Consider the following 19,459-nt stretch of genomic DNA (forward strand, 5'->3'; position numbering starts at 1 on the left):
CTTTGCATGTATACCATTAATTCAAAATAATTGATATTGTTTTAAGAATCAAGAGAGTATTGCAAAATATGCAGTTTTCTTTTACTCTGATGTAAAGTTCTTTAAGGCAGGGACAGAATCAGAGTGTAGTAGAATTGTAGTTGATATTCAGTCAATATGTAAATATTGTCATCTTCTAAAGCCTAATCAATTGGAATTTCAAGTATGAGTTTTGATAAAAGGCCAACCAGGACTGTATGTATCATTCTGTAAAAGTGTGTTCACTGTCAGTCCCAACAGTGGATCTGCTTGTTCATGCCTCTCCAGGTTCACCCAGATGGACTGTGACGGCCACCTGGCCCAGTGTCTGTCGGAGGTCAATGTGGATGTGACCTGGTGAGCAGACAGGATGCTGGCGGCTGTCCAGGAGCTAGGAGGAGCTAGGAGGAGCCCAGATGCCACACACTCCAGGTTCATATCGTACGGAGAGGGACACACCCAGAGAGCAGCTCGCACAGAGAGCAGCTCGCACAGAGCTCACCATTCACTGAGGACGTTACACTGAGAGGGGGACTCCAGACACTGAGTAAACCAGGATGCTCACTGTGGATCTCTGATGGCTCCCCTCAGAGGGACCCTACTGTCATGTTTCAATTTAGACATTAGATCCTGAATGTGGCTCTGCTTGAGCCTCTTGGCCTCTGATGTGTTTGATTCCAGCTGGTCAAGAGGATCCCCAAACTAAAATGACAATCCAGCCAGGCCACATCCTCCTCACAAACTCTCAGACAGCTGTACAGAAATATCAGCTGACTCAGTTTAACACAAATTGCACCCGGCCTGGATGTTACCAACATCAGTGGAATTGTTAATGATGATATGATCACATTGTGCTACCTTTTTACTACATTCTGAGTCATTGGAGTTTCACATGTAACTCCAATTCAAACTTATAGAGACTAGTTTTCCAGTCATGGAAAAGCAATGTTAATTGTCCGTGCAATGGACACTTTCTGAAAGTTTCTTTTCTTTCAAATAAAACAATTTCTGCTTGACTTGAACTTTATTGGGCCGTGGCTAAATGAATGTTTATAATTAGTGGTAAACTGTAGAGTAAGAGCAGCTGCCAAACTCTGACCATCTACCTGTAATGAACCTAAAACACTTCATCATGAACCCTGCATCATTAAAAACAGAGAAATAAACCTGGAGTCAACACCTGGGCTACAGCAGCAGCTAAATTATATGACCACCTGTGAGCAAGTGCTGTCCTGTACTGTCAAATCAGTGGGAACCCTGTCTTGGGAATATCTGTTTCTCTAGTTTTTCACTCATTGATTTCTCCTGGTCAATTGTGCTTGTAACTATGAGCTCTGTCCAAAACTATTTATTTATTTATATATTTTAGGGGATTTGTGCTGGGACTATTTCTTGGTGAACAACAGTCGGGTGCAATGCAAAACAGACTTCAGATCAATTTTGATCTTCAGTCTAATTTAGGCAGTACTGATTCTACAGGAGTGTGAGAAGCGGTTCCCAACTGCACCGGGGCGTTTCCAGACTTTGTTGACTGGGGAGGCACAAGAAGGGCACTGATATATATTTAAATACACTCGGCCATAATAACACATTCATACCACATGCAAAAAACTGCATGGGATTAGCATAAAGTGTCTGCAAAGGGAGAGAGAAAAAAGTGTTGGATCCGATATACAGTGAATTAATCACAGACTCATAACACTGTTAACTTATCATCTATCGCACATGTGTCTAACTAAAACCTCACTGAGGCAGGTGGCGTCAGGTTTAATTTTTTATTTGAGATTTATAGACCACAGCTGCTCAGGATACAAATGGGCCTCTTAGAACCTGCGTAAGCAAGGTTTTCTATGCTCAGTATCTTTTATGAATCAGATGTAAGCCCACCATCAGGAATGATCTTAAGAGCATAAATCTAAGAACACTTTTGTACATGAGACTTCTGTTCACATCTGGCAACCTGTGCTATAGCCGGAGGCACTGCACCGAATTGGGTGGATGGATACACTGTCAGTATAGTATAGTATAGTATAGTATAGTATAATAGTATAGTTCCAGCACAAAACACACCTTCTTTTATGGACTTCCTTCAAGTGCTTGGCGAGGTGCGTTATCTTGCACAAGGGATGGTAAAGGAATGTGCACACTGGCTTTAATACACGCACTGTGGAGCGAGACTGAGCTGATGAAATCTGTTGAAGACACCACTGCAGATTTTTTAATATTAATTTCTAGTTTATTTTCTCTGCATCAAATAAACACAGAAAATGGTGTCAGATGGCATATATTGGTTAATTGCCTTTTCCAGTCTCCCAGTATGGGGACATTAAGTGGTGATCAGGGGAAGTGCTGGTGTGTAAAGCCACACACACACACACACACACACACACACACACACACACACAAAAAAAAATCTGCATCTGCAAAGATTTTTCTTCTGTAGTCTGCAAAAAGGATGGACTCAGATCACGGAAAACCAGTATCATTTTTAATAATTACACATATTTACACAGATGCGATGAAGCAAAATGAAGCATATCCAACCAGCATTATGTTAGAAAAAAAATGTGTGGAGTAAGTTCATTAATTTTTAGATGGAGATTCTCTTTCCTTTAGATGTCTCAATGGCCTTCACTGCTGTGCAATGTGGTTCAAGGACTCCCAGTTCATCCATTGGTCCCTCAAGAAAATAAAAATGCCACTAATGTTTCACCTGGAGTGCAAATAGATCAACAAAACATGACATTATAAAAATGCAGAAAATGAGATGGAGTTGGGGAGGATAAAGCTTCCCCGAACGTTGAAGTGATTTCTACGATTTCGTTGTGTGTGCGCGTGTGTGTGTGTGTGTTCATTGTGGAGGGCTAATCAGTGACCGTGGAACTGCTTCATTATCTCTCCTCTCTTTATCTGTTTCCTCCCTGCTTCTAAAGGCCCTGCAGCTAATTGAGACCCTTTGACTCAGGATCAGCTAATTAATCCTATTATGTGCTTATCAAATTAGCACGGGTCAGATTTCATCAAATAAATCTCAGCCAGTGGAGAGCTTCTCAGCAGCACGGAGACGCAGAGATCAACACAGAGCTCATTTTGGAGGCGAGGAGTTCTTTCTGTCTGTGACTTTAAACTGTGCTCGTAGTTGATATTCAGATGTGTTGTGTATGTGTTTGATTCTATCCCAGCCTTTGAACAGCAAGGCTCTTAAATTTAGTTAAAAATATGTTGCTTGCTGTGTATAAAGGTGGCAGTGTATGAAGTTAAAGTTGCATGAACTAAAAACGGCCTAAAACGTTACTGTATACAAATAAACATGGCTTCTTATTGTTTGTGCACACACTGCACCAGCGGCTGGGGAAATGCAAATTAGGATCTGGTATCCCTTCGATGGATCGTAGCGCTGCGGAGATGAGCTGACAGCGTGGCAAGCTGAGCCTCCGAATCACCGCTGTGAGGGAGCTGACCACCGTGTGTTGGGCTGGCTTTACACTGAGCAACTGCAGGTTAAACTCATCAGAACATTCAAGTGACACAAACACAACTCCTGATTAGGACTGGCTATTAACTGAAATTGTAAAAAACTATTTCTTGCCAATGCTTTAGCAGGGTTTCTGCTGGGTTCAAAAGGTTAACAGCTTTAAAGACCATTATGAATGGAATTTAAGACCTATTTCACGTCTACACTGGCAAAAAAAAGTACGAAGGATATAAAGGAAAATCAGTATTGGTTCCATGACAGTTTCGTTGTTGTAGTTGGAGACTGAAAAATGCAAGTAATGTTAACTTTTTAACATTTAACATAGCAATTTTGAAGACCTGTCAAAATCATATTTAAGACATTTTAAAGCTGCAGTGACTTTTATGAAATAACTTTTTGTCATATTCACTGAAACTTTCACTACATCCTGACAGTAGAACATGAGACGGATAAACTGTGAAACAATCAGGTTCCTCTGGCTCCTCCTAGTGCTCCTAATGGGATTTGCAAGAATCCACCGGGTCCAAAAGAAAACAACTAATCAGAGAACAGGAAAGATAGTTGATCGTCACATTTGGTGCTAAATTTTACTTTCTTCAATAGTCAATGCTACGGATGCATTTTGCTCAGTCCAAAATTAGGGACAAATGGGGCACTGACCCATAGAACCCATTGTAGATATCCTGACTTCAGAGTTCATGGGACCTCATTGAAAAAATTCCATGCCTGTTTTTCCATGGCCAAAATTTAGCCTAACTTTTGAGCGTTATTTAGTATTTTGTAGCGATGGATGCGTCAGGTCATCTAGTTTCATATACCAGTATCTTCACTCTAGCTTTAAAGCTGAGCCCACTACAGCGTCTGAAAGACAGTGCGAGTGAAAGAGGGAAGGATAATGGGTCCCCCCTCTCTGGAAACGCCCCTGCTGTACAAGCACAGGACAATTTGGCAGGTAGTGTTATTAGAGCTTTTTCCCGGACCTAGGGGCATTTACCTGGCTAGTTCAGGGACCAGTACGTAGAGGGAGACACGGGTCAACCGCAAAACAGCACACCTAATGTGAAAACTGTCCACGGAACAAAAAAGGTTAAATGATGTATTTAGTTGAATGGGTCACATTTACAACTGTGTCACATAGAACAAATGTTTAAAGTAGCAGCGTTAAAATCAGAAGAGAAGCACTGTGTTACTCTCCATGTTCAAACAAAAACAAAATGTCTGACTGCGATGACCCGTCCTGATATTAAACTGCATATCTGCTCTGGAATGAACATGTCCCCTAACAGTTCTTCAGCACCACTAACAATATGCTGTCTGTCCTTTGCTCGTACACTACAATCTCCTGTGCATGTGTTTCCATTGTGTCTCTGTGTCTCTGCTGTCCATCACACAAACACGCTGGCCTGCCCGCTCAGAGGCTAGCAGAGCAATTCAGATGGATCTCTGAACACCTTCTTTAATTCCTTTTACAAATAAAACAATAAAGGGGTGCACAGTATGGTAAAAACAAATCATACTGTGATTAGTTTGACATATTATGATTGCAATATGATTCATGATTAGTAGGAGTGAGAATTTTTACATCACAATTTTCATTTTCACTGAAAAAAACAATTGGAATCAGGGTGCATGGTGGCTCGCCTAGTGGTTCGATACTGGTATCTGAATACTAGTAAAAATTGACTTTTGCAGTTGATGCAACTCAGTTTTCACAGCAATTCTCTAAAATCTTGCTGTATTTAATCAGGTCCGATCTGATGTAACTCAAATGCTTCATTTATTAAAGTTGGTCCAACTAGTCGTCTTGACCTTGCCCCAGTCTCTCCTCAATATTTAATATTACAGTCTGCTTCAGAGTCTTTAGTTTGCCAAATTACCATGATGTTCATCCCAACTTATGAAAAATGACTTGAAAATGGTTTTGTCAACTTTTTTGAGTAAAATGAAACAGTAGTGCTCCCTGTTCTCTGAAAAATCATCAGTCAGAAAACATGATCATCCAGCATCAACCCTGTCATTTCAAAGGTAAATAGTATACTATACTATACCCCCTTCCTGTCTATCTTAACCTGTCCTACCAAATAAAGGCATAGAAAGCCCCAAAAACATCTTACAATAAATCAAAAAACGATTAAAATCATGATGTGACATGTGTTGGGGTTTGTACCAAACAAACATGTTTTCGTACATCTGGAGAAACAAGCTGTGGAGTACAGTACTTCATTAGAATGCTGTTTGTCAAACATTTTACAAACTGCAGCTTCTGTGATATTGCACTTGGACAATTTCCATAATATGTTGATTAGTTGTACAGCTCTAAAACAATATTAACAATAAATCTGAATATCATTCTAGCAGGATTTTTAACTGCAAGAACAGATTATAATTTCATTTAGACTTTAACACAGGACCGAGCTGCGTTCAGGTTGCACATCGTGTAAAGCCAGCCTTGGTGCGGAGATGGAAACCCACAACGAGCCCAAAATGGAAATGGAGACACGTTTCCACAAGACAGCACAACCAACCGGTCATGTGATCTTTTCGACCGGCTGCAGATGGTCACGCAGTGGCAGCTGGTGTGGAAGAATCTGTGCTCGGCCAGCAAGCCTGTACACACTGCCGAGGCCGGAGCCAATGAACTGCTTTTGTTTTTCAGCTGAAGTCCTGATATAATGTGTTTCTGGAGCTGCCAGACTGTGATTGGCAGCGAGTATACTGTGGTCTTTATACGCCTTTATGCTGGGTTTCATCACAAATACAGGACTGTATGGATGCTGCACAACACCCATCAGTAACATTTCTGAAGGACAGTTTGGCATTGGGAAAACTCTTGGTAAGCAGGACACAATCTTCACTATTCAATATCTACACACCTAGCTTTACCCCACCAGTTGTTGCCATTTTGATGCTAGATGCTACTCTTGTCAATCTATAGACCAGTCATAAATACTCAGGACTGACACAAGCTACCGTACTCCAAAAACATTGATTCCCCTAAAAATGTGAATGGTTTGGACCAACCCTGGCAGTCTAGCCGCGGTTCCAATTGGTCATGATTGGTGAAGACAAATGTTCAATAAGAGATAAGTGCAATCAGAGACATGGTACTTAATACGATCTTTGAGGCACTTCTTAAATAAAAAGTCGTCTCCCAGTTAGAGCTCCCCCCGTTGTTTGTGAAAATCATAAAAGATAAAAGGAAAAGTTTGTGGGTACAGATGAAAATGTGCCACTTGCATTGATAAAAAGGCATCGTCAATTTTGGATTCACTACCTACATTATAATACACAATAATAACTTATTCTTTTCCTTTGTCATTGTACATTCTTGTTTCGTGTGAGGCGTTGGCCCCCCTACAAGATAGAAAAAGAAATTAAAAAAAGAAAAGAAAAAGTGCACGTAAAATTCTTCAGCAGAACTGTCATATTCATCCAGGGATGTGAGACGGGCTGAAATGTGTTCGTGGTGGCAGGCACAGAATGAAACAGCTCTCTGTTCAAATGTCAAAGCTGCACTTTGACACGAGGATGGACATTCTGAGGGGAGAAAGGAATGAAGCCAAAGGAGAAAAAGAAAAGGGGAAGACAACGTGACGACAGGGAATGTTCTTGAAGTCCAGTGTCTTTGTTTTCCTTGTAGATACCAACAAAGAAGAGTTTGGTACCCCAACAAAACAGTCTGAATCGTCCAGGAAGGAAACTCTCCCATTCTCCTGTTTGCTTTTGCCTTGTCGACAGGTCCAGAAGGTGAGTTCGGCCTCCCTGTTGTCCTTTACTCTTCCTCCTCCTCCTCCTCCTCGCCTTTCAGAGTTGGCTTGCGAGTGGTTTTTGGCTGAGACGGCAGCTTGGACAAACAGTAGGTGGGCGAAGGAGGAAGCTGGTCTCTCCTTCATACAGACTCTTCTGTGGATAGCAGCAGGGGGTTGATGTATTCAAATCCCTCAAACTCTGACTGGTCTATTCTCTTGATGACGTCCCTGAGGAAAGGGAGACAGAGGGAGGAATTAGAGGTGTTTCATCACAAACCCAGAGCACAATGCCATCTACAGCAAACCTGGATCAAGTTCTGAACAAAGGGACGGAGTTTCTCAACACTGACAGAAAGAGGATCTTATTACCGTGCTCTGAGAAAAGTGCAATATAAATCCTTTTCCATAGGTCCTGTGATGGTAAATGGACCTGTACTTGTATAGCACCTTTCTAGTCTTCTGACCACTCAAAGCGCTTTTACATTACGTGCCACATTCACCCTTTCACACACATTCACTCAGTGATGGTAAAGTCCATCGAACAGAAACTAACATTCATGCACGGCATCGGGAGCAATTTGGGGTTCAGTATCTTGCTCAAGGATACTTCGACATGTGGCTCCAGGAGCCGGGGATCAAACCCACAACCTTACGATTTAGGAACGACCCGCTCTGCCTCTGAGCCACAGCTGCCCCTGATCAGAAACTAAAGTATGTAATGAGTTGTTAATGGAGGCTAATGGAATTAGGGTGTGCAGTTTTAGAGACTTTTGCAACAGGTTGCAGTCAGTGGGAGCAGCACACTGAAAAGAGGTACAGACTTTCATTGAAGGTCAGAGGTCCGTAACAACTGGTGTATAAAATAACATTTAATCAGTTACATTTGCACCGGTACATCAATAGGTGAACTGCACTCCAGCGGTTAATGTCGCCATGACGATGTTAGGGAAATCACCTGGGCTGGATCCCAATATTCCACTATTCGGATGTTCCTGCATTGGATAGGTATTCACTTTCCAACTTTGGGATTGGGATATTTGCACACACCCCTACAGCCCTCTCTCTTACTGCACACACACTGGCTTGCACCTCCTTGCTTCCTTTCCCCCAGAATGACAGCTCATTTCTCACTTTCTCTCAGACTTCTGAATTCAGGGAAACATTCTTCTAATTTGGGAAATTTCTCTTTCTGTTTCTCTGCAGTGTGTGTGTGACTGTCAGTAGACCGTACGGGAGGAGGGGGTGAGGGGAGATTGTCCACAAGCTAATCAATCACGGATGATGCTACACTTCATAACGTATTGTTTCTATAACATGAAGTATGGGATGGGTCCAGATTGACTTGCCATTCAATGGTCTGACTGAAAGAGTGGAACTTTTCAGCCTTGATACAGATTTCAATACCTCGAGCTAGACCCAAATTATTGTGCTTGTGATCAGTATGTCATAGTAAGTTTGGAAAAGGGTGTCCTATATCTGGGGCATTACTGGCTTTTACTACCAAACTGACAGTAGAGAAACAACAGGAAGTCTACAGGATCGACTTTCAAAAAAGGTCCCCAGCTGGATTCTAACCAGTGACTTTTACCAACAACGATTACCAAGGAGTCTGCTGAACTGCATGTCTTTAGTTGAAACATAATAGAGCTCTATGAGAATTACTACAGTGGATTGAAATAAAGCAGGCATGATTGTGATCAACACAAACTAATGACCAGTGTTGGGCTACTTATTCAAAAACTGTTTTTAATTTATTACTCTTTTCAAAAGTAATTTTGTTACTGCCAAGAGTAATTAGTTACACTACTAGTTATATTACTTTTCAGCTACTCCCCACGAAATTGTTAATTGTGTCCTTTTCCCCAAAAATTCAGACTGACGATTAAAATCCAGTTTTGTTTGTTAAAATCAAAGTAATGGAATATTTCCTGCTGCTGAATGTCAGCATTTCCATCTTTCCTCCACAATTCCAAAATGAATTCAAGGATGGGATGTTGGATTCAAAATCAGTAGGCGTGACGACAAAAGTAAGGTTGTAACTAATTATTTTTTTGGGGAACTGTATTATCACTGAAATGTATTAGTAATTAGTTACACTACTAGTGACTGGGAAAGTAATATGATTAGTGTAGTATTTTTACTAGTAATGCCTTACGGCTCAACACTGCTAATGTCAACAAGTCCAAATCAGACACTCCAAATCCAAATCATTGTCCCCAAGGCACATGTTAGACGAACTGGTTATAAGTTACTGTAACAAAAACAAAACAAGTAAAGTTGGCAGCAGTGAGAGGTGGTCTGCTGAAATCAGGTAGTTTTTTCTAATTCTGGGACAGATGACTTTTCAAACAAACTTGCATTTTTTGGAGACACCACCTTGTGGGTCAATAAAAGAAATGCAGCATGCTGCAGATGTGGTGTTTGTTGCTTTATAGCCTCCTCCAGTCAGAAATCAGTGTCTCTTCCTGTCTCTACAGTGTGCTGTTTGAATGCTGTCTGTGCAGAGTTTGACTCTAGAAGGATGTTTTCACATTCATCGCTGAAAGAGGAAAGTTAAGGGGCGGGGCCTACCAGCAGGATTTGTGACATCACAAATAGTCTGGAAGTCATCCTGGTCCAGTATGTAACTTGTACAGTGTGATGTAGAAACTTGAAGCCACCAGTGAACATCCACTGACAATGGGCATCTTGTGTAAGGAAGAAAACTATGTTTTTTGTGGAAAAAACATATCAGCCACACATTATTGTTACAGCAGAATATTTGTTTATTTATTGAAATACATGTCTTGATCGGGGTCTTTACAGATTTGCGTCACAACACAACGTGAGCATTCATTAAAGCTATCAGTGTTGTAATGTTAATTTTACTTTAATGTTGACACAAACAGTTAAAAAACAGTTATATGTCCTCATGCTTTTCTGACTTACTCTCCTGTCTCTCCCACTTCACTCCCTCCCCTTCTGTCCCTTCCTCATTCTCTCCTCTTCATTCTGCATCTGGTAATGCTTTCAAACCATCCAAGCCTGGAAAAAAGGGCAACATTTACGTTGGTTGAACACACTGTTTGTTTTGGTCAACTCCCAAACCTTCTCCCTTCTCTTTTGTGTGTCCCTCTCTGTGGTCTTTTTTCTGCCTCTCTATTCTCTCTGAAACTCCAAAATAGAAAAACACCATTTTCTAAATCTAATTGTTGTATTGGTGGTTGACCTACTCCTACAGTGAGAGTACTTCACATGAGATCAGATGGAGGAAAAATATTTGCTTCATCAGTATTCTGCTCAGCAAACTGAAACAAAGACACTGTAACACTTCATTCATTTGTCCTTGCACTCTATGTGGGTGGGATCTGCAACCTGTTCCATACTGCTGGTGGCCCCTAAAGTGAGACCCCCACCCACTTGGTACACCAGGGGGAAGTCCAGTGAACGCACCTATTGTTTTAACTTCAAAGCCCTCTGCTTAGTGTCTGAAGGGAGAAAGCCTCTCAGCCTTTCCCAGTGAGAGGCCTCCTTTCTGGGCTTCAGTTGCTCATCTCACCATCTTACAACACAGTCCACGTACCACACACACCACACCACACACACACACACACACACACACACACACACACACACACACACACACACACACACACACACACACACACACACACACACACACAGATGAGTAAACAGCCTGTTGCTGCAGGAGAAGAAGCCAGCAGTGTTGCTAAGGGAGTAGATTTATTTTTACCCAGCCACTCTGAGCCCACTAGTTATGGGGTTACGCTCCATTTACCTGTTATTATGCCTTTGTAAATGGAAGCACACTCAGGAAACAAAGAAGCAGCTCGAGTTCCTCCACTGATTAGTCTGCACCATGTTCTTTCTGTCCCACTTGACATCATACTACTAGGGGATGCCATTTTACATGGTTTTAAGGATTTATTCAGAGAGAAACAGAGGAACATTAACCCTTCAGGAGGCTTCCAGCTGACCTTTTGCATATATATCTATATATCTATATATATATTTTCACATTAAAATCTTCTACCTCATTAAAACCTCCACAATCTCTGAATATACAAATGTTGTTGGCTTCTAAAGTTTTCCTGCTGGACACAAGATGTCTCCTACTTCACTGTAAAGTCCATTCTCAGTGGATGTGCACTGGTGGCTTCAAGTTTCTACATCACACTGTACAAGTTACATACTGGACCAGGATGACTTCCAGACTATTTGTGATGTCACAAATCCTGCTGGTAGGCCCCGCCCCTTAGAATCAGATGTTCAATGAGCACAGAGAAACTTTCCTCTTTCAGCAGAACATACAGCATTCCAACAACACACTGTAGAGACAGGAAGAGACACTGATTTCTGACTGGAGGGGGCTATAAAGCAACAAACACCACATCTGCAGCATGCTGCATTTCTTTTATTGACCCACAAGGTGGTGTCTCCAAAAAATCTTACTGCAAGTTTGTTTGAAAAGTCATCTGTCCCAGAATTAGAAAAAACTACCTGATTTCAGCAGACCACCTCTCACTGCTGCCAACTTTACTTGTTTTTCTTTTTGTTACAGTAACTTATAACCAGTTCGTCTAACATGTGCCTTGGGGACAATGATTTGGATTTGGAGTGTCTGATTTGGACTTGTTGACATTAGCAGTGTTGAGCAGTAAGGCATTACTAGTAAAAATACTACACTAATCATATTACTTTCCCAGTCACTAGTAGTGTAACTAATTACTAATACATTTCAGTGATAATACAGTTCCCCAAAAAAATAATTAGTTACAACCTTACTTTTGTCGTCACGCCTACTGATTTTGAATCCAACATCCCATCCTTGAATTCATTTTGGAATTGTGGAGGAAACTAGCCTCGGACACTGTAGGGACAGGAAGGGACACTGATTTCTGACTGGAGGGGGCTTTAATTAATACAAAAACAGTGGACACAAAGAAAGAGTTAAGGACGCATCTGTGCAACTTTATAATGTTTCAACTAAAAATAAAAAAATGATGACACCGATTCATTAGTGCAAATTAGTGAAAAATAAAGAGGCCTGAAAGAAAATACCCCCAAAAAATAAGGTTTCAGGTAAGTTGCTGCTGCGACTGCCAGCTCTCTTTCTACATTGAGTTTGCCTTTGATAATGAGCATCAATGATGGCCTTGTCACATGGAAGTAGGGGACAACCTGTATCTTTACATCACTGATTTGGCGTACTTGTGTAGATGCCAGGGGGTACGTGAAAATATTGTGGAGGAACTTATTAAAAATAGATTAATTACAATTGAATTAAAAACATGTATCAACATATTGAGTGTGTGAACAACACTTAGTAAGTGAGCAGAGAAGTCTAAATAGAGTAATGGAAAATAGCTAGAAGTAATAGATAAACTGTAAAAAATAGTTAGTTATAAATGTATAAATGACTGAAAAATAGATAAATAGTCAAAATAGTTAAAAGTAACAGATAAATGGTTAAAAAAGCCAAGAATAATGGATAAATAGTTAGATAAAACATTATTGATATCAAGCTTGTGCCATAAATAGTAAACAGACAGTTCAACTGTATATTATAACATTGAAATATAAACATAATCCAATAATATTCACTCTTATAGTCATCAGCGTTCAATTCAAATGAAAACATTTGGAACATTTCATCTGTGTTCATCTGACAGGACTCTGGGGGAACATATGAAAAAAAGGTTGGGAGCCAGTGCTGTAGATGAAACGCCTGAGCTGCGCTGCTCACACGGCCTGTGTGCATAATATGAATCCAGATCTAGAACTCTGGAGTCTGTGAATTGACAACAAGGGTCTATAGAGAACCTTCTGCTAAATATGCTCGATACTTACTGTTCCTGAGCTGCAGGCTGTTATTTAAAGGAAATAAATAAATAAGGGGGAAGAAAGAATATATGAGTTTATGAATGAACTGATTTCCCAAAACACAGCATATTCAGTGCTACAATATGCAACAGGTTCACTAGACAGACTAGAGCAGAATTGTGGTCCTAGCTACCATATTCAAGTCCCTGAAAACAACCACCAAGGACCAAGGCTACAGAAGAAGAAAGTATGATTCTCTGGGTACTGGCTGAGGCTGTCATTTTCTAAGACAGCTGGCACAGAAAAACTAAAGCCTCTCTCCCTCTCCCCCACCCCTCACCATTCTGGCAAGGGCCCCCAGCAATCCTGGCTTTTAATGTCGCAATGTAAATCTCTAACATGGAGGGTTTACCCTTCTCTCTCCCTACACGGCTCTCACTTCTCTTTCTTCTCGTGCCAAACCTATCACGAGTGGGAGAGAGGGGAGACTGCAGAGCTTTTTGCATCACCCCCTCCTAGCGGGAGTGGGCGACATCAGCCCCTCTCCTTGGTAACAGAGAGAAGAGAGAGGGGTGGGGAGATAAAGTGCGAGACGCAGGGAGGAGGCGTGCGTCTTCTTTTGATGTGCTGTGGTGTTTGATGCCAGGTTGATATCTCCACTACTGAACTGGCAGTGTGCTCTCCACCCTGTTCTCCCACTCATCTCCCTACCTCCTCCCCTGCCTGTATCACCCCAGCCTCTTCCACAATTGCTTCCTCTAAAGTCTGTCACGGACTCCCGTTGTCAAACCCCGTCACAAATGAGCTTCAGAGCTGTCTCACTGCCCCTTATGCTTACGCTTAGGCCCTTAATGAGCTGCGAGGCTCACCCAGACCGAGGCTGGTTTGAGAACGGCGCATAGTGAACAGCAGAGGTGTACAGCAACTACCCAGAGACATCTGTCATCGGTGCAGAGTATGATGGGAATTTAATATGGCTCCAATTAACACTGTTGCTCCATGCCCTGCCATTTCACAATGATGTAGTTATTGCTGTATGTGTTCAAAAGCCTCAAGTTGCACAAGCAGTGAAAAACCCTGATGGTGCCCATGTCAGCTACTAAGCATGGCGCCGTCAACCACTTGCTGAACTGGTGGTGATTATACCAGACACTGACATCTTGAAGGGCACCATCAGAAATGATAGGAGATATAGATGATTAACAGACATGTAGCAATAAGGCTCTCAGGGCCAGAACTGCTGTGCACCACTGTGATCTATTGTTCTCTTATGGAGAGAGCAAAGATGTTCATCTGCAGCAGCGCTCCCTTGTGTGTCCTGTGTTGCCTAGTGCTTTTCTGATCACCAAATAGCATCTGGGATAGGGCTGGGTGATATGTTAGCATTTCCAACTAAGACTAGCTTAACTGCTTTGTTAACTCATCTTAAAACACACTTCATTTAAAAAAACTTTCAATCAAAACCATCTTTGTTAGTCTTTCCACTGTTCCAACTAACTCTCACTAACTCTGGTGTCTAACAGAGTTCGATGTGCTCCAGCCCGTCCCCGCTCTGTCTTCGTCATCCCCAAAGTCAGAGTCCTAGTCGGAGCCGCTGTAACTCACCTTGTTACTGTATTCCTTGTTGTCAAACTGGTCAAATCCAGCATTCAAATCCAACCTGTGGCCCCCCACGACCTGCTGCGTGTCATCCCCTCACTCGACCCTCTTTCCTGTCTATCTTCATCCTTCACACCTACCTGCCGGACTCACAGGTCTAGTGATTAAAGATGTGACGGGATCAAATTTTAATGCTACGATTCTTGTGGCCAAAAATATCACGGTAAGCGGTATTGTCACAGTAATCAAATCTTCCTGAGATACTATTATAAGTTCTAAAATACAGAAACTTTACTTCACATCATGATTTTCATGGATTCTATAAAACTAAACAAACTGAATAGTGAACTGAACTTCAACTTGAGTGTTTTTCTCCAGTGGCCTGTCCATGATCTATCACTGATGAAAAGGATGAACATTTTTGATGCACCATACTTTTTAATAATTAAGTTCTTACAAATTGTCTTCTCTGAAGGATGATTCTGATTGCCTTGTGTGTGAAATAGAAATACATAATTCACAAGCACAAACACAGTACATTCCCATCACATATTTTTCTATGTACAGGACTGTTGGAGATAACAATCCTTTTTAAAAAAAACATCTTAGTACATGTCCTATTATTACTGATGACAAGTGGGCGTGGTACATTTTCATTTCAGCTTCTGCGTATGAGCAGTCCATTGCAAAATCAGTTCAATAAAAGTTTTGCAGGAAAAATATAAACACTGGAGCCTAAAAAATCAATCCAGCATGGATTCAAATGAAAATGTTGTCTAACATGAGCCTGGTAATATCTATTGGTAGGGCCTGCCAAAGCCTTATGGAATCTATTTTGTGACGGCACAGAGGAAAACAGGCCATGCTTGTGTTTCCGTGCTGTTGCTGCAGACAGTCTGCAGCAGCGGAGCCTGCACTGTGTCTGTTGTTGTGCCAGATCTCTGCAGCCTTTTCTCTCCAAAGCTAAAGCTTAAACAAGGGCTCCTGTCAGATCCTGAAGGCTACATGTTTGCATTAATCAAAACAATGTCCCTGATGGATAAAGACGTCAATGTTGGGAACTTGTGGGGGGGGTTTCTTTATTGAATGCAGAAGTCTTCTGGGAAGATTGCACATCATCCACTGTTTGTGGATGTAAAATCGGGTTCTTTTTAAATCTCTGTTTAAGCCATGACAGGTTCTACTGATCACTTATACCTTTACAGCTGGACACACTCATACCTGCCATGACACACACACACAGTTTAGTCCTGATGGCCACTGCTCAGCTCCAAGAAGTGTCACTGACCAACAACCTGGCTGTGGTATGATGCTCTGTTTTCATTATTGTGACATTCAAAAGTAAAACACAAATTTGAATTTTCAAGTTAGAATATATTAAATATATTATATTGAAGAAAGCAACTAAACATATATTATGAACATAAGCCAAACTGAAACTGAAAAGCATTTTTGCTAAGAAATCAGTAGATATCTTCTTCTTATTATTTTTCTGCACTGATAGCACACTTATATTGTTATTTCCAGTGGCTGTACATTTTGGTACAGAGTGATTTCAATACTGTAATAGCATTAGTGCAACTGATCACTTCATTGTCAACAGCCCTGGCAGTTTAATTTACACTACTTTGTTGTTTTGACTTAGCTGGGGGCCAACATTGTTGCACATTGCTTAGCCCCAAGTATGACCTCAGCTCTGTGCACGGTACTACATGACTCTGCGATCTGAATCAGCGGGTAATATACAGAGTGTTGAGGTTACAAGACTGTCCATTGCTGTGAGTTTTGACAGTCCATCACCACATCTGGATCCATAAAACAGAGACAGTTAACACAAGCTAGTCCCCTCCTTTTTATACCATGAAACGAACATAGCACTGAGCTCTGCTGTTTTCTGAGAGGATTACCAACCTGACATCATGATGGTCCTGCAAAATGTTGAATTATAAAAGGACAGACATCTTAAATCACCAACGCTGTGTGGACCTAATGAAGAAGGATAAAAACACCTTGCATCGATGTTCTTAAGACCGTTCACATGTTGCATGTTGTGGTGCATACTATGCTAACAATGTAGGATTTCATTTAACCCTTTCTGAGGCTTAGAGGGGGTTTCCACAAATCATAAAAATAATAATTTGAATATAGAAAAATATGTCCAAAAAAGGAAAGAAATTCCTTACGCACAAAGTAAGACTAATTAAAACTTCAGTTTGAGTCAAAAGGGCTGTCAATGGTTAGATGTCAAATTGTTTTTCTACTCTTCGGGAAGTTAGTGATTTCTATTTATTTCACTATGATATCAAAATCAACTTGCAGAGACCTAAAGGAAACAGACTCTGAAAAGTTTATTGTAGTGTATGACCTAAAGCAAATTTCTCTGAAAAGTCTCTGCAAATGGATCTTCATACAGAGTGTGTAGTTTTCACTTGCCTGACACACGTATGAAAGAGTGCTCTAAATTATTCACATAAGGTTGACTTTAATGATGTCAGTGATGTGAGTTGGAGAAGCAGAACTTACTCATCATCGGGTGTTAGCTGCACTGGTTCATTAGTAAACTGCGTGTCAAAGTTTTCGAGGCCATAGTCGTCAGAGATTTGAGGTTTGAAGGGTGGCGTCACCTCTTTCTTCTCCAGCTGAGGAAAAACAAACACATAAAAATGTATTATGTACAACTGTTTTTACTCAGTGATGGAGAGTGGAGACAATGTAGAAGAAAAACAAAGGTTTGCAAACACATCATGTGCTCTAAATTCTGCAAACTTCCTCAAAACTTTTTTTATGCAAAATTGCAGGGCAGTGATTTGCTGCACACCCCCTGCTTGATCAAAATAGAACAAAACAGAAGCATCACTAGGAACCTAAAGGATATGGAGCTGCATTCAAGTGGTTATACTCCTTTTTCATGATGTGTCAAACTAATCAGACCTGTTCAGCTCACATTTGAAAGCATTTAAATGCAAACTAAAGGAACTGTTGCTGCTTCTAGTCCTGCCAATTCTAATAATAATCTATTTTGAATTCTTATGCAAGATATTTTATAGGCTTAATGATCTCTTTAAGTGTACCCAATGAAATTGTATCAATATTTTTCTGAGGATTCATATGGGATCACTTGTTTTTAGTTTGATCAAACAACAGAAATAAATTGACATCATTGACATACTTCTGTTGGTTGAGTACTTTTATCACATATATTAGTCCTGAACTCAGCACTGATGTGCCTCAAATTAAACATTTAACTCCATTTGAAGTCAGGTGAAATTCATGTCTTGAGGAGAAATGAAGAGTGGGAATTACACTCTGCCTCTTCTAACACTTTATACTATACAATACAAATACTAAATTTATATTTGTATTTAATTTACAATATATAGCTTACGTTAAACAAGACAAACAGTTTATTCCATTCCTTATACCCCTGTGCTCGTGTTTTTGGTTTCGGAAACTCTAAAAAAGACACCGTCCTAATAACTGTTTGTATGTCAGTATCAGTTTTACCCTTCTGCATGTTGAGAAATTTGTCAGGCCTGCTGTGCCTAGTTATGGTTACTAAATTGTGACTGGACCTCACTGCTCGGGCTAGGGTTCAGTGAACTGACCCTACTAATAATTATAATGTGTGTATCCAAAGCCTGATATTGTTAGATTTATGTATCATATTACATATGTGAATATTATATGATATGATTATTCGTCTGTGCCACAGAGCTCCATTGTTGTCGTGCAACTTCTAAAAACGACTACTGCACTGGTGTTACTTCATTGCCATGAACAAACACACACTGTAGTTTATTTTGACTCAATCCGACATACACCTCCTACTGCCCCAAATACTCATTAGAGCACCAAATGTGGATTAATCTGCTGCGGAAAATTTTCCCAACAGATGGGGCTACAACTACAGTGAGCAGCTGTTTTAGGGAAGTGATTTTTTTAATGATACTATATATTTGTTAGAGTTGCCTCTCATACTGCCTAAAACGTGGGATCGGGTACGAGTTAGTTTGTGTCTGTGCACTGATCCAATACCACGTTTTAGTATCCCTGAAACGGGAACCTGCCACTTCCCAGCAGAGTCCTACTCGCTTTTTATCTTTTCTGGATGGCGAAGTCATGACCTGCCCTACTCTGACTCTCATTGGCTTACCTCGATATTCTAACCCCAACCAATCAAACCAAGCCAAACCAACAAAGGCAAGGTGTACCAGCTCATCAGAGTCAGAGTAGGACGGGTCATGTCCCTGTACTACCACTGTGCGCTGGTAACTACTATCTTAGAGCAGCAAAGAAGAGTTGATATCCGGTGGAGTAGCTAGAGCTAGCTTAATGTAAGCAATCGGACTGACTGTCAAACTAGATATTAAACAGTTTTAGAAACAGGCCGTTTTATGGCATTCATTCCCTGTGTATATTTGTTCATGTTTTACAAAGGGGTTAATACAGCGCAAAGTACAGGTATCAGATTTTTTTATTGGGAAGGAAAAAATAGTGGAACAACTCTAATATTTGTGAGATGTTTTTGAAAGATTTACATCTTCAGTAGCAACCAATGGGCTTGGAGCTGAGAGCCACAGACAGGGTTGGAAAGTCAGAAATTAGTGACAGAGACGGACTAACACATCATTGGTGAGTTTTTATAGACAAAATATATTTAAATATGTATGTATGTACATTTAAAAATACTGTGGCTCTTTTCAATACTTCAGATCTGCTACAGTAAAAGATGGGAACCTTATTGCTACATTTCTCAGTGGCAATGAAGACAGGAATGAGAAAGGGAGAGAAAAAC

At 40.7% G+C, this 19,459-nt stretch overlaps 2 protein-coding genes across 9 annotated transcripts in view; one reads left to right on the forward strand and one right to left on the reverse strand.

Moving 5' to 3' along the window:
- Nucleotides 1-1,040, forward strand: part of si:ch73-70k4.1 (Fanconi anemia core complex-associated protein 20) — an 8,167-nt gene extending 7,127 nt beyond the window's left edge. For all 3 annotated transcript variants that reach the window (XM_051426411.1, XM_051426412.1, XM_051426413.1), the window contains one exon: nt 307-1,040. In XM_051426411.1, coding sequence (XP_051282371.1) covers nt 307-379 — 73 coding nt within the window. In that variant the 3' untranslated portion in view covers nt 380-1,040. The remainder of the gene's footprint in view (nt 1-306) is intronic.
- Nucleotides 1,041-2,484: 1,444 nt separating this feature from the next.
- prkcz (protein kinase C, zeta) overlaps nt 2,485-19,459 on the reverse strand; it is a 130,416-nt gene continuing 113,441 nt past the window's right edge. For all 6 annotated transcript variants that reach the window (XM_051426380.1, XM_051426379.1, XM_051426384.1 and 3 more), the window contains 2 exons: nt 17,188-17,303; nt 2,485-7,470 (listed from right to left, as the gene is read on the reverse strand). In XM_051426380.1, the coding sequence (XP_051282340.1) occupies nt 7,383-7,470; nt 17,188-17,303 (204 nt within the window). In that variant the 3' untranslated portion in view covers nt 2,485-7,382. The remainder of the gene's footprint in view (nt 7,471-17,187; nt 17,304-19,459) is intronic.

This window comes from Dicentrarchus labrax, unplaced genomic scaffold (assembly GCF_905237075.1).
Source record: "Dicentrarchus labrax unplaced genomic scaffold, dlabrax2021, whole genome shotgun sequence".
Lineage (NCBI taxonomy): Eukaryota > Metazoa > Chordata > Actinopteri > Moronidae > Dicentrarchus > Dicentrarchus labrax.